The 23,547-nt window shown below is 60.0% G+C and overlaps 3 protein-coding genes and 1 long non-coding RNA gene across 11 annotated transcripts in view; 1 reads left to right on the top strand and 3 right to left on the bottom strand.

The window, feature by feature from the left end:
• The window catches only part of ASIC4 (acid sensing ion channel subunit family member 4), a 23,556-nt gene extending 15,303 nt beyond the window's left edge, over window positions 1-8,253 (bottom strand). Inside the window, exons 1-2 of the mRNA XM_070270511.1 lie at window positions 8,027-8,253; window positions 5,643-7,758 (exon numbers count right to left, since the gene is read on the bottom strand). Coding sequence (XP_070126612.1) covers window positions 5,643-6,224 — 582 coding nt within the window. The 5' untranslated portion in view covers window positions 6,225-7,758; window positions 8,027-8,253. The remainder of the gene's footprint in view (window positions 1-5,642; window positions 7,759-8,026) is intronic.
• LOC138924735 (uncharacterized) lies at window positions 5,032-23,547 on the top strand. Its single transcript, XR_011439846.1, has 2 exons — window positions 5,032-5,463; window positions 22,329-23,547. It is a non-coding gene; the product is annotated as an uncharacterized lncRNA (long non-coding RNA).
• GMPPA (GDP-mannose pyrophosphorylase A) lies at window positions 13,962-21,170 on the bottom strand. Of its 8 annotated transcripts, none has more exons than XM_070269321.1 (13): window positions 20,908-21,170; window positions 19,981-20,041; window positions 19,785-19,882; window positions 18,788-18,891; window positions 18,332-18,518; window positions 17,919-17,978; window positions 16,713-16,843; window positions 15,576-15,710; window positions 15,380-15,477; window positions 15,168-15,214; window positions 14,856-14,948; window positions 14,568-14,736; window positions 13,962-14,270 (listed from the first exon to the last, which is right to left on the bottom strand). In XM_070269321.1, exons 2-13 carry the CDS (start codon window positions 20,018-20,020, stop codon window positions 14,170-14,172), a joined length of 1,263 nt encoding a protein of 420 aa, XP_070125422.1. In that variant the 5' UTR covers window positions 20,021-20,041; window positions 20,908-21,170; the 3' UTR covers window positions 13,962-14,169. The 8 variants fall into 8 exon arrangements, with proteins under 8 accessions (XP_070125422.1, XP_070125426.1, XP_005610689.1 ...); XM_070269325.1 differs by having other exon boundaries at window positions 16,078-16,843; window positions 20,908-20,991; XM_005610632.4 differs by having other exon boundaries at window positions 20,662-20,975.
• SPEGNB (SPEG neighbor) lies at window positions 21,587-23,503 on the bottom strand. Its single transcript, XM_014740335.3, is given in 5 exon segments — window positions 21,587-21,806; window positions 21,967-22,108; window positions 22,724-23,051; window positions 23,378-23,476; window positions 23,478-23,503. Coding segments are annotated over 5 exon segments (723 nt in total). The 3' UTR covers window positions 21,587-21,678.

Below are 23,547 nucleotides of genomic sequence, written 5' to 3'. Positions count from 1 at the left end.
GGCCGGGTGGGGCACATCCCTCATGGCCCCCGCTACTGCCCTTGTAGGCTGGCCCTCTGTAGCAATAACAGCCCCTGCCTTGGCTGCTGGGCCACACCACTCAAATCCCCCAGCCCAGACTCCCCTGGCCAAGGGGAAGTGGCCAGACTGACAGCGCCCCCTCCAGGAGGGCCTGAGGGGCAGTAGCCAGTGGCGAGGTGGAGGTAGGGAGGGCAAGTACATTGGGTTCTGCAATCTGTGCGTGGTAGGTAGCTCTCGGAGTATTGTCTTTAAGTCAGGAAAAGTTTTATTAAAATAATCAAGACTTGGGGCTCCTCTGGACAAACTGGAAGACCCACCAACACCGGCATCCCTGACCATAGCGTAACAGGAAGCTGGGGCTGAGGAGCAGCTGTTTTCTTCAAGGATAAGTGATCTTCAGTTCTCCTCAGACCCCACCCTTCTCTGTTGTGCTCCCTCCCCAACCTGACCTGCCTGGCTCCTGAAGGCAGGACGAGCCCTGAACTAGATGTTGAACTAGATGTTCTCAAGCTTCATGTCTCAGGAGAAGATGGGACCAGAGGGGACAGAAGACTGGACAGGAGGTGAGGGTCAGAGGTGGGCTCATCTGGTAGGTAAGAGGCCTGGACCAACCTCAGTGGAAACCCCCTCCCTTCCTGAGTCAAGGGGGCAAGGGGCAGCCCTCAGGCACTTGGGATGTGCATGGAGTAGCCCCCCCAAACCCAAGGAGGGGGCACAGAAACCATCAGTACTGGCCTGACCACCCCAAGGAGGGGAACAGACTCAGGAGGAAGCTTGGATGGAAGGAGCCTCGAATTGGGGGCCGGGGAGCCAGTGAGTGAAGGAGGGCTTGCATCTTGCTCCCCTAGCCTCAGAGCTGTCCTGGATGGCAGCTGGGGTGGGGCTGGGAGAGGAGGGAGGAGGGCAGCAGGGAGGACTGCCCAGCTGGAAGAGGCCTTGTCTAATTGTGCCTGATTAGTAGAAAGGAAGAGAACAGGGCGAGTGATTAATAGTCACGGCAGTCACCAGCGTGTGGGGAAGGCGGGCTGGGAGGGGGAGGGAGGCGGAGAGCCGAGGGGGGATGGAGACAGTGAAGCAGCCACAGGTCCCTGTCACCTGCCCCTCCAGGGGCTGCCTGGACCCCTGAGGACCCCACAGGAGGGGGTGGGTCCTACCCCTGCCTCCCCAAGGATTTTCCACCTCCTGCATGTCTCAAATTTCCAGACAATGGAATGGAGAAGACCAAGGTCATGTCCTGCACCTGGGAAGACAGGTGTTTCTACTCACGTGGTGTTTCCAGACACCTCGATGTCCCCAGACACAGGCCCTACCCTCAGCTCAGCCTGGGACCTCAGCCCGGAGAGTAGATGGCCAGACTTCCAAACACAGCCGACAGCCATCACCTTGCATCCCCTAATCCCAGTTGTAATTCCTAGCCCTGCACAATCTGGTGGGCTGAACCTCGTTCCTGGGACCCCCTAGAATTGCGCTGTCCAATACGGCAGCTACTAGCCACATAAAGCTACTGGAATTGAAAATTCACCTTCTCTGTCACGCTAATCCTGTTTCAGATGCTCAGGAGCCAGCGTGGCTAGTGACCACCATGTTGGGCAGTGCAGACAGAGAACATTTCCATCATCACAGAATGTTCTGTGGAACAGCACTGATCTTGTGTGTGTGTGCACACTCCTGCACATATGCACAGTGCGGGAATATCTGGGAGGGTTTGATGGCATGCGAATGCCATATTAAGGTAGGGGAGGGTGTGGTCCTGAGGGTGGAGAGAGTGGAAGGCTGGGTGATGGAGAGCAAGGGTGAAGTGAGGATGCCAGCGCATGGGTCAGAAAACAGCAGGTGCTGCTGGAAACGGTCAGGTTAAAGAGAGCCAAGAGTTGGGGTGATGGCATTTACAACAGCTGATACTTCCAGAGTGCACACTATGTGCGTGCCAGGCAGCGTGCTAAGCTCTTCACAGCCATCTCTTTAATCCTCACAACCACCCGAATTTTTGAGGTTCTAATATTCTATTTAATGAATTCAGAAGCTGACACAGAAGCTTTTTGACTTCTCCAAGGCCACGCGGCTTAAAGGGTAGAGCCAAGGTTTTATTCTAGACGGTCTGGCTCCAGAACCCACACACTTGACTGCTCCACCATCCAGTCCCCAGCCAAGAGGAGATGCTGAGTTTTGGAGCCACCCTTGCATTTTACAGCTCATGAAATGAAGCCTAGGGAGAAAGAGTGATTTCTGCCTTCGAGTAAGTGGGCAGGCTGAGAGCAAGCCACAGTGGGGAAAGTAGAGACGGGGCTTGGTGCACTGGGGTGGGGGGAGCGGATGGTGGTGGGAATCGGCCAGAAAGGGGGAGAATGTACAGGTGGTGGTGAGAGTAGGAGGTGGAGGTGGGGGTGGGTTGGTGTGAGACCGAGTGAGACGGGGGAAGGAGAAGAGGAGAAGAGCTGGGGTGAGCAGGGTAGGGGGGGAGCCTGGGTGGAGAGGTGAGAGCACCCACCACCACCCAGGAGCCCTCGACTCCCCCGTCCCTCTGTCCTCTCCACGCCTCGCCAGACTGCCTCATCGCTGAGCCTTCCCAGCCCTTTCCAGCCTAGAGTGGCCTCTCTCTCTAAGCTCAGGCTCGGTCTCTACATGCACCTCCTTTGGCACTTCATCCTGGCACCTCATGACACCGTTGCAGGGCTGGTTAACTCCTGCATGGTTGGTTAAGCTTTTGAGTGTCCCCCTGTCTTCTCCGCCACCAGACTATAGGCTGCTTGAGGACAGGGACGGGGGCCGAGGGCTTTCCTTCTCTGTTCTCCCCCACAGCACCTGGCAGGGAGCCTGGCACACAGTAGGCGCTCAGAACTCCATGTTGAGTGAGTGAGTGAATGGCTGGGAGGAGGGGAGGGGATATTGGGGAGCGTGGGGGTGAGAGCAATTGCAGTGGTAACAGAAGCAAGAGCAGCAGCTTAGGGGACTGGGGGAGGGTGCATTACCCGGAATAAAAATAGGCTGGAAAATGTGACATTTATTAACTTGGATTCCGGAGGAAAGGTCACAGTGGAGTGGGGAGTGGGAAGGAAGAAACAGGGAAATCAACAGAAAACATGTAACAGCCCCTTACCCAAAGCCTGCTGCTGTCACTGGCCAGCTCACCACCCCCACCCTGGCAGGTTCCCCACCAACTGGTCCCTGTACCCATCTCCCCGCCATGGATCCCAAATCCCCATCATGGGCTCCATGCTCTCACCACAGAGTCTGTTACGGACCTCATGTCCTCATCAGAGACCCTGTGTCTTTGTCTCCATACCCCTTCTCCAATCTTGCCCCCACCACGCACCCACATCTTCCCCATTGCCATGATCCTGGGCTCCCATCTCAGCCCCTAACCCTAGCTCCTAGTGCTTTTGCAGCAGACTTAGCCCTAGAATGCTGGGTCCAGGGAGAGTTACACTCAGCAGACGGGGGATGAGGTGTGGGCAGAAGGGTATGGGGTCTAAGCTGGGTGGGGGTCGGGGGGGCAGGATCTGAAGGGGAATTCCTGTCCCCCGATGCTTGCTCTGCTCCTCTGCCCGTCACTGTCCTGCCACAGCCCCAGAGCTGAGGCCCATAAACATCAACTACCCTCCTCTCTCCAGCCCCAGGGTCCAAAAGGGCCTGTGGGATCCACCCTCACCCCTGCCTGGCCACCCTCTGGTCCAGACGGACTGGCCAGCCTTGACCAGGGGACTCTCTGCTCCCATATCCACTGGTCACCTCCCCTTTCCTGGAGGCCAGGCAGAAAACCCTTGTCCCCCTGACCTTACTTCCTCGCCCCTCCATCTCTTCCTCCCCCTTCACTCCCACTGGGGTTTCATGACTCTTCCCCTTTCCTTTCCACCCCCAGCCGGGGCCTGGGACACAAATTCCCACCGGGACACAAAGCCTCCATTGATTTCTCCCCCAACAGCACTTGCTAAGACTGGACTTTGTCCCCCCCAACTCAGAGGGGTGAAGCTGCCGCAGAGAGGAGCCCCACGGATCCGAGAGGCCACATTCACACTCTGTGCCCCACCTCCTCCTCGGGGACCCTCAGCCCTGGCTTTCCGACTGGTGATTTTTCCCAGAAGGGGGCTGTGTAGCCGGAGGATAGGCCAGCACCTCCCGACTCCTCTCCCAGTACAACTCTCTCCCTCCTGCCCTTTCCTCCATTTCTACCCAACTCCCCCCACCCAATGGCAGGAGGACCCAGAGGCTGCAGCGATGGTGGTGGCCAGGAACCGAGTGGAAGCATGATTCCTGGTGACACTGAGGCAGGGAGTGAATGAGAACCTGCATAGGGGGTGGCTGGGCCATGAGGAGGGAAGTCCCCCATCTCTGGGGTTGGCCGCTGGAGTGGGCTACATGTTGACACCACGTATTCGTGTATGCACCGGGCAGTGGTAACAAGGATGAAAATGCACACGTCCACAATGCTGGGAGTAAGCTGGGGACTGGGGACAGGCGTCTCAGCACCAGGAATAATAGATACCCTGTGGCTGTGGAGCACTGTCAGACAGACAGACAGCAGACAAGACACACCCCCAGCACTCACACACCTGACTGTGGGAGGTGTGCACGGAAGGGCAGCCCAAGCCAACACTCCACTCTCAGTGAAAGTATGTGTGTTTGCGTTCACACGTGTGTGAGAGATGGCGCCAGCGGTCCCCGCATGGGGAGCACGGGTTGAATTAGATGGGGGGGCTCACAAGAGGGGATGGCACCCACAGCGTGACCCTGTCCTCGGCAGCTAAGTAAGAGCTGGGATGTGGGCACAGAGATGAGTAGATGTCTGGGTGTGTGGGTGTGCAGGTGTGCACATGAGTGTAGTGACAGGGATACAGAGTGTGTGAGTGTGCAGGAAACTGTCCCCGAGCAGTAGGGGTGTGTGTGTGTGTGTGCTGGGCAGCAGTGAGGGTGAGCCGTGCACTTGAATGAATGAGTGATTCTCAGTGTAAGCCAGAGCCGCGCAAGGGAGCAGCCAGCACCAGGAGAGGGAGGGAGGGCTGGGAAGCGGGAGAAGCCGGAGGGGCAGCATGAAAGAGGGATGTGTGAGGGAGTCTGTGAAAGGGGGTGTGTGTGAGAGACACAGAGACAGAGGAGACACTGGCACCCAGTGTACACGAAGATCGTCTCTATCCAGCCTGCCAGTCGGGCCAGCTCCCCAAGAGGCAGCCCCGAGCCTCTCCCTTGCTGGAGCCCCCCAAACCCCCTCTCCCCATCACCCTCATCTGGTGGGGAGAAGAGCCCAGTAGCCACAGAAGAAAAAGGGAGCAAGAGAAAAGTGGGGGTCGGTTGGTTTGGCCCTGGCATGGGGCATCCCTTCCCTGTAAGCTGACCAGCTTCAGGGCCGGGGCCCACTCCAGGCCCCCCGGCCCCAGACCTGGGCACTGCAGCAGCAGAGCAGCAGCGCCAAGAAGCGGAGCAGCGGCAGCGCCCGGGTAAGCCCCTGTGAGTGTCCCCTGCTCCACGCCCGGGAAGCCAGAGGGAAACACCGGGCTGCGGGGAGACACGAGGCCAGCCTCTGGTGGCGGAAGGAAGGGAAGCCCTGTTGAGGATGCCCCCGTGCACCCCACCCCCTGCCAGCCTCTGGCCACCCCAGGCCAGGCAGGCCAGCTGGCAGGACTCACCACAGAGAAGTTGCTGGCGGAGCAGTGGTGCCCACTGAAGTTGCAGCTCTTGAGCATGTCGGCAAGCTGGTGGCCAGTGCGGTTAAGGATGTCTACCATGTCTGGTTCCGGGTAGCGCAGGCCGGCGGCACGGTGCCCGTCCCGGTCTTTGGGGGGCAGCCCTGTCAGATTGGCCAGGTGGAAGATGTCGGCGTCGCTGAGTGCCGAATGCCGGAAACGGTTGATGTTGCAGAGGGTGACAGCCGGGAAGCCCGCCACGGGGGCTGGGGCAGCAGGGTCCATTGCCACCAGGTGAGGCCGGGTCAGGTAGCCCCGGGCCAGGCCGGCCGCCTGGTACAGAAAGGCAGCCAGCGAGGTGAGTAGGGCCAGTGCCCACAGGGTTCTGCGCAGTCCGTGGGGGCCTGGGCCACAGGCCCGGCCCAGCCCGTGCAGAGTGCTGGTGCTGGCAAAGGTGGCCAGGTCCCGGGGGGCTGCTGCCCCCCGTGCAGCCCCCAGGAGGCTCTGCTCATCCCCTGCCTCCTTCTCCTTGGGTTTCGCATCCTCCTCTGCAAATTTGATTTTGCACACAATCTCGATCGGCATCTGTCCCCGGCTGCTGGGACTGGCCAGAGCCTCCCTGCCCCTGTCCCTCCCTGGCCAGCAGCCCCTGGTGCCCTCCGGAGTGGCGGTGGTGGCAGCGGCTGCTCTTCTAAACTCAGGGCAAGCGGGAGGAGGACAGGGACAGGGTGGGGGCCTGAGGTGGGGGAGTCACTCCCACTCCCAGCAGCCCCGCAGCCCTGGTGCTGCCTCTGCCGCTGCTGCCTCTGCTGCCGCTTGTCTCTCTCCTCGATCGTCTCCTTGTGGCTTCCCTTATCAGCACCAGCACAGCTGTCAGCCCCTGCGTGTGTCCCTGCGAGCGAGCGAGTGAGCGAGGGAGCGAGCACTGCTCCGCCACGCCGCGCAGCCCCAGCCGCTCCGCGCAGCATGTGCTCCGGAGCCCACCCCGTGCTTAATAATTCAGGACATGTCAACAGCGTTTCAACGGCGGCACGGGCGACAGGAGCCAGGCCAGGGGAGGGGGCAGCCCCCAGCCCAGGACAGGGATCCCTGGTCTCTGCCTGAGACCTCGTCGGGCTGTCCCCCAAACTCTGGCTATACCCTAGCCACTCATAGGGTCCCCAGGTGGCCCCACTCCTGGGCCACCCAGGGTGCTGCATCAGACTCCTGAGCCCATTCTGCCACTTTTCTGGACCACACCCCAGGAAGGGGCAGCCAACTCCACCTCCCCACCTCCTGGCCTCCCTGACTCCTGACTCCAGTACCCAGCCACCACCTGACCCCACCACCCCACTCACAGCAGCTTCCAGAAACTCCTTGGGAGAGCCACTTGTTTGAATGAGGGAGGGGAGGGCAGGCAAGACAGACAAGAGGATGACAGTGAGTCCACCGAGATTCTCGGCTTCCCTGGAGCTTTACTCCGACTTCAACACCCACCATACCCCTGCCTACTCTGGGATGCTGGCCGCCCCCTCCACCACTGTGCCCTCACCCCCAAACTCAGTCACTCATGTGTCTGAGACACAGGGCACCCTGGCTGACTTGCACATCTGTGGCCACTTTGCTTCCCCCAATCCCTTGCCACTGCCAGGCTGGGGGTGGGGAGAGGGTGTTGGGTGAGCAGGCCAGGGAGCAGAGAGGAGGTAATGATGTGGGGGAGGGTGTGGAATGGAGGGTGAGGAAGAGCCCAAATGGGGATGTCAGAGGGAGTTGAGCTGTGCTGGGCTTGACTGGGAGGGAGGGCTGGGGACCCCCGGCAGAGTGGGGCAGGGGAGCCCTGGGACGGCTGCTGTCTTGCGGAGGGGAAGCCTGCATGTGAGCTGTTACCACAGACAGCCACTCTCCCCTGTTGGCAGGCCAGGAGGAGCTGCCTCGGTGCCCCCAGGGTGGGGGCGGTCACACTGAGCAGACTGTGCTCTGGGGGGGCCGTGTGAGAGGCTGAGCCCTCACGGGGAAGGAAGCACTTGTCCCAAGGCGGGAAGGGGGGGCTGATTAATCGGGGCGCTAATGAGCAGCAGGGAGAGGAAGCTCAGAGGGGCGGGGGAGGCGGCTCCATCGATCCGAGCCGCGAAACCAGCAGCTGAAAAAAAAAGTGAGGAGGGAATCGATCTGAGGGAAACGGCAGCTGCTGGGGATTAGAGCCCGAGGTCCACCCGCTGCCCAGCGGCCACCCCTCCCCTGCGTCAGACCTGCCCCTCAGGTCGCAGCCCCTGCCTGGCCCAGGAGGAGGGGCCCAGGGATGGCTGCCATCGGGGGCAGGGAGCCACTCTGCCCACCCTTGGCTGTGAACCCAGGTCATGCCCCCATCAGTCACAGATCACCCCAGCATGGAGCCCCCACACACATACCCCTGGCCATGCGTGGCACCCTGCTGGTGCTGTCCCCAGACTCTCATCAAAGTAGATTCCTCAGGGACCCCCTCGGCTGGCTGGGCTTCCCCACAAGCCAGCTCCCCAAGCTGGGAAGATAAGACTCCTGGGGTGAGGGGCTGTATCGGACAGCCTCCCAGAGGGGATAGTGGGGTCTGCACTGGAAGCAGCTGCTGAATTAGCCCTCAGAGTCTCCAAGTGACCACAGGCGGTGCCCCTCTCTCTGGTCCCTGCCCAGGCAGGCTCCTCCCATGCTCTTCCCTCCCTGCTAGACTTCCAGACTCTTCCAGCCTTCCTCCCCCACTTCCTCGTCCTCCCCCAGCCTCTCTCTTCCCCTTTCTCCTAGTATCGATTTTTTTTACTAGGTATTTTTCTAAAAGGTGATTTAATTGCTTTTTTAAGGTTACTTCAGTCTGGGGCTCTGCCAAGAAAGCGGGGAGCTGCCCCCAAAAGCTTTCCTGGCCACCCTGGACGCAGTGCGTGTCCGTAAATTGCCCTGCCATCCATTGAGATCATGGGGTTATACTCCGCCAACGTACTAGCCTCCATCATGAGGCCAAAGCACACCTTCTTTCCTCCTGAGGGCATGGCAGGAAGCCTTCAACCTCCAGAAGGAATGAAGTTGGGTGGTACCCCAGTATGGGAGGAGGAGGGGGAGGAGGGTAGAGAGGCGAGTTCCAGTCCACTGGGAAGTGGAACAGCAGTTAGCTGCACACCGCCCCCACCAGTGCCCCACGGCCAGCTGTCTCCAATTGTCCCCAGTCCCCATCTTCCAGTTTCCCAGACCCCCAGGAATTGGGTGATGCTCAGTAGCAGTACCCCCACATCCTTTCAGCCCATCGCGTGGCCTTTCCCCCTGCTCTGCCAGTCTCCTCTGTCTCCCTACACCCCCTTTCCCTCTGGCCCCCGTCCTTCTCCCCTCCCTCTCCCCGCTTCCCTGCCTGCCTCCCTCTCTGCCCGGCTGCAGTTGGGTGATAATCTCCCTCATTTAGCCTCCCGGCTGCTTCCCCGGCTCATTGCCCAGCTGGTCCCTGGGGCCCGGCCCAGCTTCTTCCCCACCCCCAGCCCCAGCCCTTCGCCCAAGCTCTCCCATCCCTTCCCCGCTTTGCCCACCCACTCCCAGGGGACCAGCTGCCCCCTGCAGTGAGCATCAGGGCCAAGTGTGGCCCGCCAAGACCAGAGCTGGGGGTGAGGCTGTCAGGGTCTCTGAGTTGGGAGTGTGGGTGTGGGACGTGGGGCGAGGGGGCTGCAGGGTCAGGCTGTGAAGCCTTAGCCAGGTGTCCTCTGTACTCCACTCATCCCTGTTCCCCGGATTTGTTCCCAGTCCAATTCTCCAGCTACCCCCACCCCCCAGAGATGAACTAGGCTTTCTGAGAGCGAGAAAGGGAATGGTGGATGAACTGAGAGAGAGAGAGTGGCATCTGTACAGCCTGCCAAGGCAGGGCCTGGGACTAGGGGGCACAGGGTGAGGGGGACCAGGGGGTGTGGAGGATTAATTTGGGCAAAATGCCCACAGGCAGACCCGGAGACCTCCCGGGATCCAGTTTGGGGGTTCCCAGGGGGCCTCCAAGGCCCTTTCTGCCCCCAGGCTGTTGGTGTGGTCTCTTCCCAGCAAGAGACCCCATGCGGGGCCACATTTGCCCCTTCCCATCATTCGTGGGCCCCAGACTCCCTGCCTGGGTGGCCCAATTCATAAATAATGTGCCCCCTAAACTCCTAGACAGCATTCTCCTAGAGAGTCCCCAGCCTCTCCCTGCTCCCAGAGGACACCTTGCAACCCTCCCCAGCCTAGACACCTATCCCAGGCCTGGCACTGGTGCAGACCACGGGATGAGCCAGTGTGGGACAGATGTGGGCGGGAAGGGACAAGGATGGGGGGGGTGGAGGCCGGGACTGGGCCAGGCCTGGCTGGTGAGCGAGCAGCGGTGACAAACGGGCTGTGCGGGGGCCGAGGGGCGGGGGGCGGACGGCGGCTGATTTATCTGGGTTATTTATGCCGCGGACGAGGCAGGAGAAGCGGTTAATGAGAGTCCCAGAGAAGGGGGGTGGGGAGGCCCAGACGTGATCTGAGGCGGCTGGAGAGGGTTAGCGACCCACTGCCAGACCCTACCCCGACTGCCCGCCAGCACTCTGCACCCCCCACCCGGCCTTGCCTTGACCCCTCTCCTGTGGCCAGTATCAACACTTCCCCATCCCCTTTTGGGGATGCCCAGGCAGTGGGTCACTGGGACTGAAGGGGACCCGGTCCAAGATCGAGGGGCAGCTGTAAGACTGGGGAGGGGCCCAGGAAAGGGAGGGCAGGGAAGGAAGATGAAAAATCTTGGCTGGACAGAAACTGACCAAGTCTGTGGGGTCTGTGGGAGTGGGTTTGGGGTGGGAAAGGGCGAGTGTGGGAGTGGGTGGGCAGCCGGCAACCTCAGAACAGAGGCTGGAGAGGGCAAGGGGCATTGGGGTGCAGATTTGGTGTCAGCCCGGAGCCATCATGGGGGCCTGAGAGGCAGAGACAGGCTAGTAGGGGGGCCCGTCAGAGACTAGAGAGAGCCAGGGAAGGAGGGAGAAGATCCAGAGAAGGAGGGGGAGAGGGCTTTGCAGCAGCGAAAGCTGCTGGGAGCAGATAAGGCGGCACAGCAGCAGGAGGGATTAAAGCTCTGAGGGGCAGGGGCGGGGGCGCGGCGTGGGACACGGGGGCACCACGGGGAGGAGAGGGCTGAGGGCAAGACACGGGGGCCAAGGAGATGAGTGGGAGAAGCGAGGGCTGCGAAAGAGGCGGGTTATAACCAAGGACCAAGAGGTGGTCATAGCCTGGGAAAGAGGAAAGCAGGGACTCCTGATCCTGTCTTCTGGGGAGGGGGTCTTTTCTGCCACTGGCGAGCCCCCATCCCCTGCGCATGTCACGGGTAGCAGAGCTAAGCGGATGGTTGCATTGCTGAGGATGGGGCACCGGCGGATGGTTCAGGTGGGGGGTGGGAAGCGGCAGGGGCCAGCTCTGGGAGCCACTGCTCTCACGGCGAGAGACTGAGGGCACGCAGCGCCTCCTAGAGGTGGCCAATGGAACACAGGGTCAGGGGAACCGCGCTGCAGGGTGTCCAGCCAGCCTGCTCTGGGGTGGAGACCCCATCATGTCCAGGGTGGCAAGGACCAGCGTTGCAGTGGGGCTTCTTTGTGGGGAGGCGGATGGGCATGGAGGGAGGGCAGTGGCTTCTCCAGGCTTAGGTCTCTGCCCCGGATGCCCCTTCCCACCCCTTGCCCTCCTGTTCTCCAAGCCTCCCAAAAGGGTGCGCTTGGGGAGGATGAGGCCCCTGCTCCCTTCCAGGGGAGAGCCGAGGGCGCTTCAGAGGTGACCGAGGTGGCGGAGGGGAGCCTGGAGGGAAGGAAGGGAAGGGGGGAGGGGGTGAGGGGAGGGGAGCGGGGGCGGCGGGCGGGGCAGAGTAATAGCGTGTTTGTCAGTTCTGTCTCTGCGCACGAGGGAGCGTGTGTGCTGGTGGGTGTAGCTTCGCCTCGAAGAGTATATGTCTGTTGGCAGAGGTGTCAGTGTGTCTGTCTCAGGGGTCTGGGCTCTCCTTGGCCCCCGCCCCCCCCTTTGTGTTTTGGGGAGCGTGGCTCTGGGCACACCCAGCTGTGCTCCGTGCTGATGCGGCAGATGTGGCGGGGCCCCAGCTGTGCCTGCTTCCCGTAGAGGGGGAGGGGGCTCAATCTGCTCCCCCGATAATGGCTGCTAAGTGCCGGGGGGGAGGGGATGGAGGAGGGGTGGGACGGGGGCCCGGGGCAGCCGCGCCAAAGGGGTAGGAGAGAGATGAGGGCCCCGCCCTCGCCCCACCCCGTCCTGGCCAGCCTCCCCCCATCTGTGTTCTTGGCTCGGCCTCTCCCGCTGGCTAGCTCCTGAAGCCCATCCAAATTTCTCTCCACGCTCAGTCCCCGTCCCCAGCTTCCCCCCCTGGCGCCCCATCCAGCTTGGTGCCAGGGACCCGCCCCACTCCCCGGCCCCCAGCTCGCTCCCCCTCGCTGATTTTACAGAATAATCTTTTTATGGAAACCGAAAAAAGCGCTAATGGCAGGAGCGCACCCCTCCCCCGCATGCCTCCCCCCCACCGCTCATCCCCCACTTCCCACCCCAGTTCCCTCGGTTCTCCCTCTCTCAAGCCCTCCCGGGGGCCAGCACCCCCTACCCCTACGGGGCCCATGAGGTCCCAGGGGTGGTGGAGAAGGGTGCTCCCACACCCTAGGCCCTGAGCTGTGTCCTTGGAGATGGGGAGGGGGCGCTGGGTTTCTCCCAGGGCAGACAAGGGCTGGAGAGGAGAGGGGGCATTAAAACCTCTCTCTTCAGACCCCGCTCCGCCTGAGCACACACACAGTGACTCCATCAGCCTGGGGGGCATGTTGCAAAGACCTCAGCTTCACTAGCCCCTCCCACTTCGAGGACTGACCCTGTCGCCTTTCAGTGCCTCTCCCTACCATGTCCCCACCCCTCACTGGGCCTAGGAGGGGGGTCCCCGGGGCCAGGGCCTGACACAGACTTATTGGATTTCACGGTGTTTTGCTGAGAAAATAATTAAATTATCATATTTATGATGGAGCTGCCATGGCCTCTGCCAACCACTTGGAACAGGAGGGTCAGGACTTGGGGGAGGAGAGGCAAGGGACCCGGCCCCTGGCCTTACAGCCCACCCCTCTCCCAGCCCCTTCCTCAGGGGGTTGACCCCAGGCTCAGGCATCTGCAGCTGCCTCCCAACCCCACGCAGAGATGACGGAAGGGCTGGGCCGGAGGCAGGGACCAGAGGAAACGGGAAAGGGGCTGAGTCAGGGCAGGTTATAGGTTGGGACGCTAAATCCCTGGGTGGTTTCACACCGGCTCTCACACAGCCTGCAGGGTCTGAGGGGCTGGGAGGTCACACCTGGCGGATCCCCATGTCACTCTCAGCCCAGCTCCTGAGAAAGCACATCTTCCCAACTGCCCAGCTGAGAAGCGATGAAATCCTGGGCTCTGTCCCAGACCTGGTGCTTGATAACAAGGCCCCGGCACCCTGCCGCCTGACACCCCTGCCTGCTGCCAGGACCCCCTCCTCCCTCCCACCCACGCCCTGCCCCCCCATTCTCTTCGGGTAATTAGATTCCTCTCAATTAGCAGATTACAATCATTACCAGCTCATCTGGCAACTAAGCTCGGCACCCACAGCTGGGGAACGGGGGGGCCCCAGGAGGGGCATGAGTGGGTCATGGGCAACATGGGAGATGGCTGGGTTTCTCTGGGGCTCCAGGAATGTGGACAGGAGGCCTGAGACCTCCCAAAGGGCAGAACCCGGGTGGTGGGAGGTGGCTGGGGCCTTCCCCTACCAGAAAAGAGCGCCTCCCACTGTGCTTCTGGAGAGAAAGGCACGGGCTCAGGTCTGCCCTGGCTGCCGGGGGAGTAGGAGACACACCAGGCCTCTGGCGGGGAAGAAACCCCACCCGCCAAAAGCCAGGCTAGGAACAGATGGAGCTGGCAAAGCAGAAAACAGGCCCGCGCGGGCTCGGCAGGAACAAGAGCAAGGATCAGGGATCCAACCTCGGGCCTGTGGCTCCTGGTCCCTGTGGCTCCCAGTCCCTGCCATCCGTAACCCACTGCCCAACTGAAATCCTTCACCCCTTCCTTTGGGAATCCTGACGCAGGCCCAGTGAAGAGGAACCGGGAGGTGGGCGGGCAGCGTCGGGGTAGGGGTGAAGGTGGGGGCCGGGCAGGCTGGGAGCCTGGAGGGCCTTCCTCCCGAGCAGCGCAGGAGGCTGAGGCAGTAGGAAGGGGAGATTTACCAGGGCTCCAGATTCATTATTCATGAGCCCGCAGCAACGACTCCAATTTAAATGCTAATGTGGGGGGGCCTGACTCAGCTGCCCCCCCTTCCACCTCCGCCCCCAGCCCAGGCACAAGCGGAGTCCGTGCTGGCTCCAAGATTCACGGGGGTTTATTAGGGAGTGGAGAGGGAGGCCAGGAGTCCCCTGGCCACCCACGTTGCACCCACGTTGCTGCCGGTGTGTGAGGATCCTGCCTGACTCCCTCCAGTCCTTTCTGGCCCGAGGCTGGCCATGCAGGCAGTAGCCTCGAGGGGAGTGAGGAGGAGTTGGGGGGGGGGGCCTTCTGGCAGCCCCCCTCAGAGGATGATCTGGTTGGTGAAGCTTCGGCTCAGCTCCTTGTGTGGCAGAACAATCGAGTTCAGGATCAGCACCTCAGCAGGGATCCGGACGCGGCAGCCTGCAGGGTGGACGAGGGTGCCAGGGGAGGCCATGGGGAGGGAGGTAAGGGACAAGGAGCTGGGGGCCACTGCCAGCCAGGAGGGATACCTCCCTGACCATCTGTGCTCTGGCCTCATGCCCCCTAGCGACACACAGAGCCTGGCACACTGCAGGCACTTGGTAAACGTTTGCTAAAGGAATAAACACACGCGTGCACAGGCACACACACACACACACACGAATAAATGCTCCCCACAGAGCGTGGCCATCACCTGTGGAGGCTTCTCACAGACCCAGGTCCCCTGGGAAGCCATACCCAGGATGGTGATGGCAGGCAGCAGCTTCCCATCCTTGAAGAGGCTCTCACTGTCCATGTGGGCTCGGGGGTCGTTGGGATTGGGGTCATTGGGGGTACCCTCCACGCGGGCCCAGCGCCCTACGGTGCTCCCCCAGCCCACGATGCTGTGCAGAACACATGTGTGCTCCTGCCAAACAGGACGTGCGAGGTGAGGGGTGAGAAGGGGCCAGATGCAGAGCCCGGGGGGGTCAGCCCTTCCCCAGCCTCCAGGGGCACCTTGCCGTGCTGTGTGTGTCGCGTGCCTACCTGCAGCGTGGCTCCGTGGAGGACAATGCTCTCTCGGAGCCGTACACCCTCGCCCACGGTCACCCCCTCCCCGATGGAGACATTGGGGCCCAGCTGTGGAGAGGAGTACATACCATAAGAACTGGGGGTGCTTGGAGGACCCCAAGTCCAACCCCCTCATGGAACACACAAGCAGGCCCTGGAAGGGACCTGCCTGAAGCCACAAGACAGGCTGTGACAAAGTGAGAGACCAGCACTCCAAGCTCAGGAGTACCCATGCCAACCCACCCGTGCTGACAGCCCCTTTCCTCCCCAGGCTGGGCCACCACTTACCACAGCCGACGGGGCCACCTTTGCCGTTGGGTGGATATAAACGTTTCCTAGAAGCAGAAGAGAGGACTGGGGACAAAGAACCCAAACTCTGGTCCTGGTCCAGGGAGGGCAGGGTTAAGCCTTCACCTCTGGATCTGAGATCAGGAGTCAGGGCTCTGAGGGCAGAGGGTGCTGGGGTGGGGGCGAAGCTTAGGAATTGGCAGGGTGGGTACCTCGGATCCGTGGACCCCCTGGGGTATGCTTGGCCAGGCGTTCTGGGTGAGTGAGCTGGTACTGGCCCAGATAGAGGCGGGAGGCATAGAGGGCTGAGCTGGGGGCCACAAAGTGGAGCAGGGGCTCAGGGGCCAGAAGGGCCAAAGCCGCAACCCCCAGGCAACCCAACGACCCCATCGGAGGCCCCTCCCCTACCCTGCAGACTTGATCTGGCTCCAGATACCCTCAGTGAGGTAGACGTAGATCTGGCCCTGCCCAGCCAGCGCTGAGAACACATCCTGCTCCAGGCGGATGGTACCTGCCCCCCGCCACAGGCCGGAAGAGTCCTCCCTGCCAGGAAGGAAGGGATGCTGACACCAGTTCCCCAGCTGAGCCCGTCTTGGGGGCCAACAGCCTCTCAGGGACAGGAAGCGGAGGGAATCCCACCACCTCTCCGGGTCTGGTCAGATCCTCTCCAAAGGGATGCTCACACCCCAGGGAGCTCCGACAGCTCCCGCACGTCACCCCTCCCCCCAGCTGAGGTGCATCCCAGGGAGCCCCAGCCACAGACCCACTGCCCATCCCTGGCCCATGTCCAAGGAGTTCAACCACACCTGGCTTCCCCCATTTTCACATTCTCCTCCCCACCCCCTCCTCCGAACCCTGCCCCCAGACACCCTCCCTCTCACTGGATGGAATGAAACACAGACAGACTCACCCCAGAGGAAGGCAGCTGGTGAGAGCAGAGACAGTCACAGAAAGAGAGGGAGAGAGAGATGGTAGAGATGCCCGCTCAGCAGAAACAGACAGAGAGGCCAGGAGAGATGGAGAGAGAAGCAAAGATATGGGAGGGAGTGAGAAGATGGCCGAGTGAATGAGGCACAACATGGGGAGATGGGCGGGGAGTGAATCCACAGAAGGGAACAGGTCCAGGCCTAGGAGGACCAGCTGGGGATTGTGGCTTACGATGAGCAGGGCTCTGGGTGCTATGCTCCAAGGGTAGCCTCCGCCTGAGTGTACGTGCGTGTGTGTCTCTGTGTCTGTACCCGAGCGTGTGTGCACCCAAGTGTGTGTGTTGCCGTCTGTTCTGAAAGACATCTCTGGGACACTCAAAGCTTGAAAGAAATGGACCAGAAGGGGAGTGGGCAGGCGGTGACAGAGAAGGAACTGGGATGGATAAGGAAGAGGGACAGAATCAGGTTAGAAGGGGAGGGACCGGGAAGGCTCGGGTGCAGATGACAAATGGAAGGGAGAGGGGAGAAGGAAGGTGAGCAGGTTGAGATGAAGCCTGCGGAGACTGGGGGGTCTGCGACTGGGGTGCCTGGGGTTAGAGGGCCATGGGGCCCGCCTCACAGTTGCCCATCCTGCTGATTCCGCTGGAAGACATCCCCAAGGGGCTTCAGGGCTTCCGGGGAAAAGAGATAGATGCCGCAGTTGATGACGTCACTAACAAACGTGCTGGGTTTCTCCACATAGTGCAGGACCTGGGGACAGAGCGCGCTGGGTGCAGTAGAGGAGGGATGGCTGCCACCTTCCCCTGAGCCCCTCTGATCTCCAGGTCCTCCCTGCTGCCAGGCTGGTCCTCCTAAAATGCGGAGTGCATCGTGCCACTGCCTTTCACCCTCACCTTCGAGCTCAGTCTGAACCCCACGCCCTTCCCTCCAGATCTTCCCCACCTCCCGGCCACAGCTCCGTGCCGCTGCTGCCTGTGCCTGGAATGCCCTTTCCCTTCTCTTCATCTGGAAAACTCAGCTTTCAAAACCCAGCTGGCACTGTCACTCCCTCTGAGTCTGCTCTTGTCTGCTCCACAGTTAGCGTCTCAGCTCCAGGCACCCCTGTCCTCTGGCCACACCTCCCCCGCGGCACTTGTGTCATTTGCAACGGTTGGTTTTTGACCATCTCTCTCACTAGACTGAGGGCTCCTGAAGGGCAGGGATTGCGTCTTTTGGGCTCTGTTTCTCTCACACCTGGCTAGTGCCTAGCACAAAACTTAAAAATATATGTGTGTCTATGTATGTGTATGTTCACATGTACTTTTAATACTAAAGCTGTTTAAACAAATAAAAGGTGTGTGTGAAAGGTGGCTAGGCTCCAGAACAGGGGATTTCACAAACAGAGACCCTCTGCCTTGCCCATGATGCTCCCACCTCCATAAGTCTGCAGGCGCTATGCTGTTTCCTGCCTCTGTGCCTTTGCACATACCGTTCCCTCTACCTGCAATGCCTTGCTATCTCCTTCATCTTGACAAATTTAACTCAGCTCAGACCTCGCCTCCTCCAGGGAGCCCTCCCCACCCCCGCTCAGGCACAGCTGGGTTGAGCCCCCTTTTGTGATCCCCCAGCACCCCGAGTGCATACATCCATGGGAGCACCACACTCATGGAAATGAACTGCTACTCCTCTGCCAATCTTTCTTAAAGGGATATGAGATGAACAAGTGAGGGTGCATCCCACCTGTCTGACGGGACTGAGGCCCACCCCATAGCGTTGCAGCATTCTCTAGAGGCTGAGGGGTGGGCAACGATGAGAAGGCACCCAGCCAGCCCCTCTCTGCTCTCACCTCGTGCGTCTGTGGATTCTCTACGATGCAGCCGTAGTTGAGGGACTGCGTCCTGTTAGCCTGAAAGACAGACACACGGAGACGGTGACCCGCCTGCTCCAGGGCAGCACGGTCTGTTTTCTTTCTTTCTTTCCCTCCCCCATAGCACCTGGCACTCCGCTCTGCCACTGACAGGCCTTCAGCAGGGGTGAGAACTGACAGCTGCCCTCCCCCTCCCTGCTTCTGAACAGCCAAAGGGCTCAGGGTCTCCACCGCCTGCCACCTCCACTGCCGCTGGGCTTCTGGCCCATCTCTCTCCTGATGCCTGTTCCCAGTGAACTCCCCGGGTGGCCCCCGCCTCCCTGTCACCCTTCACTCCAGGAACCTCTCTGGATCACCCCCTCTACACCCTCCAGTTCTCCACGCCCCCTCACCGTGGTGCCGAGGAGCAGGAAAGGGTGAGGCTGGTGTCTGTGAGCATCCAGCATAGCGCTCAAGGGGAAGTCGGAGCAGACGTCTGCGTTGAGCACGAAGAAGGCCTCAGGGCCTCCCGCCAGGATCTGGTCCCGGAAATGGTAGAGACCACCCCCTGTGCCCAGGGGGGCAAATTCCTGCAGGTACCTGTCCCCAGGGACCCCAGAGCCAGCTCAATGAGATGAGAGGAGACAGATCCCATGAGCCTGGGGCACTGTGACCCCTCCTCCTCTCAGGGGCACAGCTGCCCAAGGCCCACAGAGAAACTCAATGTATTTAGTGATTCCGAGATGCCCAAATAAGAACCCTCCTCGTGTGTGACGGTGCCATCTGGCCAATGCTGACTCAACCCACTCCCAAGAACTCAGAGGCCTGGGGTACACCCCCCACCCCATACAGCCCAGGGGCACAAACACCTGACCGGAAGGTGAAACTCCTGCTGGGCAGCTTCTAGGAACCGGGTAAGGGCCTCATCGGGCTGGTAGAAGCCAATGAGCAGAATCTCCTGCATCCCAGGGACCTGAGGACAAGGGATAAGTTGGAAGAAAGAATATCTGATAGGAGGGAATGCTGGATAAACCCCTGGTACTGGCCCAGAAACCCAGAGACCACAGTTTCAGTCTCAGCTGTGGGGCCCTGGGCACTCACTCTACCGCTCTGGTCTGACTTCTCCTCTGGACGATGAGGAAGTTAGAGGAAGTCTCAGTCCCTAATCTTTCCATCTTTTGTTACTCTATTCCTCCCTCCCCCGACCTCACCTCTGAATTGGGGCTCACCCCAGGAAAGATTTTACCTACCAAGCTGCATTCAAGGGTACTCCATTCATTTGCCCCCATATTTATTATCTGTCATTCTGAGCTTGAGGGAAGGAGACCATGTATCAAATGCCTACACTGTACTCCAGGCTTTACAAACACCGTCTCCAGGCTTTGCCATGCCACAAAGTCAGTCTAATCACCCCCACTTTACAAATAAGGAAACTAAGGCTCAGAAAGGGTGAGAAATTTGCTCAAGTCCTTACAGCAGTCAAAGACTGGATTCAAACAAAACCCGGCCTGTCCCCAGACCAGAAGCAATAAAGCAATTAGCTCCAGTGCGAAAAATGAGTTCTGTGCTCGGCTATCATTAAGGTTTCCAATGCTACAGCTTTACACTGTCTCTAAGATTCCTGCCTGACCTCACATTCTGTGCTTTAAAAATAGGAGGGAAATCTGAGCAAGAAGAGGCCAGAGGAGAGACTAGATTAGAAGACAGCACTGCACAACTCCAGGGGCGCCATTCACATCGTCATTTGTAAATGGTGGTCCCTGGCGTTATGCTGGGTGGGAAGGGGTCATGTTTGGAAAAGGGGAAAACAGACCACAAAGGAGATGAGCGGACAGTGAGGTAGGAGAGGGGAATTTATGAGGTTACCTGGGCACAGGCCTCAATGTGGTGCTGGATCATAGGGACCCCTGCCACTGGGAACAGGGGTTTGGGCACCTCAAAAGACAAAGGCCTGAAGCGGGTCCCTGGGAGAAGGAAGAAGCATATTTCAGCCTCCTGCCTCCTCTGCCCCACCCACCAACCACTCCAGCCCAACCTCGCCCCTCAGCCACTGGCTCCTCACCCTTTTGAGGGCCTCCAATCAGGATCACAGCTTTCAGCATGATGGCAACTGCACCCTAGACCTCAAATCCCAATGGGGAAGACAAGCTCAGATCTCACATCCCAACCCAGAACCCCACTCATACCCCAACCAAGCCCCAAATAGCAACCATCAGCCCTCTCCCAGGATGTAAATCCAAAGTTCAGTATAGTACCTCCCTGGACACACCTCACAAATCCCACACATCTCAAATCTCAACCCAGAATGCAGAAGGCTTCATACCCCAGCGATTCCTCCCCAATTCTGAAATTCACATCCCACAATTTGACCCTTAACAGACTTGCCTCTGGCCACAAAGTCAACAAACTCAGCAACAGACCCCCCCCTTCTCAGACCCTAAACTTCGAAAATCAAAACTCGGAACCCACTGATTCCCAAATTGTTGCATCTTCACTCTACATGTTAAGCCCTGAATCCCCAAAATGAACCCTGAATATTGAACCTCAGAGCCTGAGTCCCAGTTATTTAACCGCAATCCTGAGTGAACCCCAAGTATTGAACTAACACTGATCCGCATCTGATGAATCTTAAATCCTAGCAAAAACCCTCTACGTGCTGAACCTGAATCCTAAAACTAACCTCTAGGTGATGAAGTCTGAATCAAAAGACAGATTCCCTTGGCGTCCCAAACACTGAACCTACCAGGCCCCTGAGTCCCAATACTGACGACAAGCGCTGAATCTCCGAATTTGGAGGACTGACTGCTGACCCTCTGAACCCCACAACTGACTCTACCTTATAAACCTTAGCCTTGCGTAGCCAGGGGTTGTGGGACCAACACAGGAGAGGACGTGCGGAGAACCAACCCGCACCTCCGAGCTCGCCCTCGACCTAGGGCCCGTCCCCCGCCCTCCCCTCGTCTCGGCACCCCTCCATCAACATCTTTACCACTAGCCCCCTTTATTCCGGCTCTGCCCTCCGCTATGCTTGCTCCTTCCGCGCACGTGTCTTCTCGCAACTCGCGAGAACTCCTTCGCAGCGTATGCCGGGAATTGTAGTTCTTAAGTTCTTCCCCTAGTTCTGACTGTGAGGAGAGAAGTGTGAGGGCACGGGGGCGAGGCCAAGGGATGGAGGGGGCGGGCCTAAATGAGAAGAAGGGTGGGGCCTGAGACGCAGAGGCTGGAGCCTAAGATTAGGACCCGGAGCTGTCTGGCAACCGGCTAAGGAGTAGCCGCCAAAGTAGTGAACGAGGTCACGCTGAGAAGCCGGGCTAGAGACAAGAGGAGGTGTGCCCAGTCTTGAAATGGGCGGGGCCAGGGCGCAGACCCCCCCCCCACCCCCGCCCCACCACGAGAGGGTGGGGCTTGAGGTGTAAAAGAGAAGAGAAGGCGGAGTCGTAGACTCTTCTGCGGGTCCCGCTGGTAGGAGAAGGAGCTTCCGACCGTGACCGAATGCCTATCTCAGATTTACTGTCTGTAAAATGAAGCACTAGACTAGCCACTCTGCAAACATTTTGATCCCAACACTGTGACCTTGGTGTGTGGGTCTGGAATAAGTGTGAGTGTGGGTGCGGGGGAGAGGAAATGGCGTCGCAAAGGAACAGAATAGACGCAGAGGGTCAGAGAGAGCAGTTTTATTAAGCAAGATTTTATTAAGGAGGGTTGTCGGTCCCGTCTACGCCCAGGCTGGGAGCCAGGGCGAAAGGTCTGAGGGTCCCTTTCAGGCCATGTCCACGCTAGCGAAGCTGTGGTCCGTGCCCAGGCTGTTCTCCACGTACACCTCATATTTGCCGCTGTCCTCGGGCGTGGCCGGACGAATGGTCAGGGTCGTGGTGGTACTGCCAACATGAGGGGGTCGGCACGGGGCAATTTACACGCGCCCTGGGCCGGGCTCGTTAGCCAGCTCTGTTCTCCGCCTCCCAGTTCCCCGCCCCATCCAATGCCCTCCCGGTTTCTGGGCCCCGTCCAGCCCAGGCTCCAGCTCCAGGCCCTGCCCTTGCGGCAAGTGCCCGCCCTCGTCTGTCGTCCTCCTCGCTGTCCTCCCCGTCCTTGGTCGAGACCACGTCGGGCGCAGGCTCGCCCAAGATCTCCGCGGTCAGCCTCACCGTGGTGCCTTTGCGCGCCTTAGTGTTATCCGGTCCCTTTTGAGTCTTTGGGGACACTAGAGGAAGGGAAAGGGAATGCGTCTCAGTGAGGGACCTAGAGATGAGGCGGGGCTGGGCATCACTTCTCCAACTAATACCCCGCCCTAAATACGAGATGGATTTGATTTAAACGCGCAGTGTGATGCTGAGCAAGTCTGTATCCTCTCTGGGGCTTCATCTCCTCGGCTGTTAAATGGGACTGATAGCTGCTCCTCCTTCTCCGCAGGGTTGAATGGAGCATCAACGGAGATACAACGGGTGAAAGCCCGGGAATGTTCATACATCTCGCTGTGCCTTGGAGACAGCTCCGGGTAGTGGAAATTGCTCTGTGTTGGGAGCCAGACTAGGAATCTAACCCTGGCTCTGTGTCAGGCTCGCTGTGACCTTTGGTCCCTGGAATCAAGTGATCAAAGCCCACAGCAGACTTCTCAGTCTGAGTGGGACCAGATCCTGAGGTAGGGAAGGACTACCCAGCCCGCGCGCCGCTGCGCTGCGCCCCAGGCTGTGCCCGGGGCTGGCTTGGGCCCCACCGCATCTGGACTCGGCTAGGCCCAGCGGTAAACGCGCGGCTGGACCCAGCTGCGGGCGCCCCTGGGGTGATGCTGCTCTGCGCAGTGGCACTGCATCCGGGGCGCGCATTCCTTCCACGAGGATGCGCGCCGAGTCGGAGCCCTAGCCGAAGAGGTTGGTTACGTTGATGCTGTACTGGCCCAGGTCTGCCAGCTCGCCATCGCGCACCAGCAGTGCGAGGACGTCAGGGTCCTCGAAGATGTAACGATACTTGGGCCGGTCGCGCAGCTCTTTGCCGTCCTCTCTCTAGCGGATGAATGGGTCCGGGAAAGCCGAAATGCGGCAAGTCAGCTTGGCTGCGCTGCCCTCGATCAGCACCACGTCCTTCAGCGGCTCCAGCACTCGTGGCGGCCCGTTCTCGCGCAGCTCCTTCCGCGACCTGCCCGCGAGCCGGGTCAGGGCCCAGAGCTCCCAAGACACGGCTCCAGCCAGCCCGCAGCCCTGTCCAACCACATGTGATCCCCTGCCCCTCGACCCACTAGAACCTTAAACCTGGGGGCGAGTAGGAAGGGGGTTGCTCCTTAATTATTACCCTGATGAAACAGTTTTCTCTTGTCGGCCACCCTTCCACACCTCAGTAACCACTCTCTCCGAAGTCCAGTGACCCCGGTGGTCCATGACACTAGGACCTCTCTCCTGATGCAGGAATGCGTTTTCTGCAGCTCCAGCTCCCTTCCTCCTGAGGGCTCCAGGGCTCCCCCTCACCTGTGGCCCCAGTATGAGGCTTGGATGTGAATGGCCCCTTTCTGGACCTGGAGATCATTGACATCCAGGGTGCATCCCGGAGGCGGGGCTGCAGCCACCGTTTTTGGCCGGAGCAGCTTTGGACATCTGGGGAGCACAAAATAAACACAGAATCTAGGCTGACACAGAGA

Source organism: Equus caballus, chromosome 6, assembly GCF_041296265.1.
Source record: "Equus caballus isolate H_3958 breed thoroughbred chromosome 6, TB-T2T, whole genome shotgun sequence".
Lineage (NCBI taxonomy): Eukaryota > Metazoa > Chordata > Mammalia > Perissodactyla > Equidae > Equus > Equus caballus.
This window is presented reverse-complemented; position numbering and strand designations above follow the sequence as displayed.

Bases quoted from the DNA above. Each gene is read 5' to 3' on its own strand.
- GMPPA (XM_070269321.1), bottom strand. From the start codon at position 20,020: ATGCTGAAAGCTGTGATCCTGATTGGAGGCCCTCAAAAGG. The intron at 14,949-15,167 runs GTAAGTGGTGGC...TCCTCTCCACAG, and splicing joins AGGTGGCCCCGTCGGCTGTG to CTGGGCCCCAATGTCTCCAT. The intron at 14,737-14,855 runs GTAGGCACGCGA...CCTGTTTGGCAG, and splicing joins TCCACGGAGCCACGCTGCAG to GAGCACACATGTGTTCTGCA.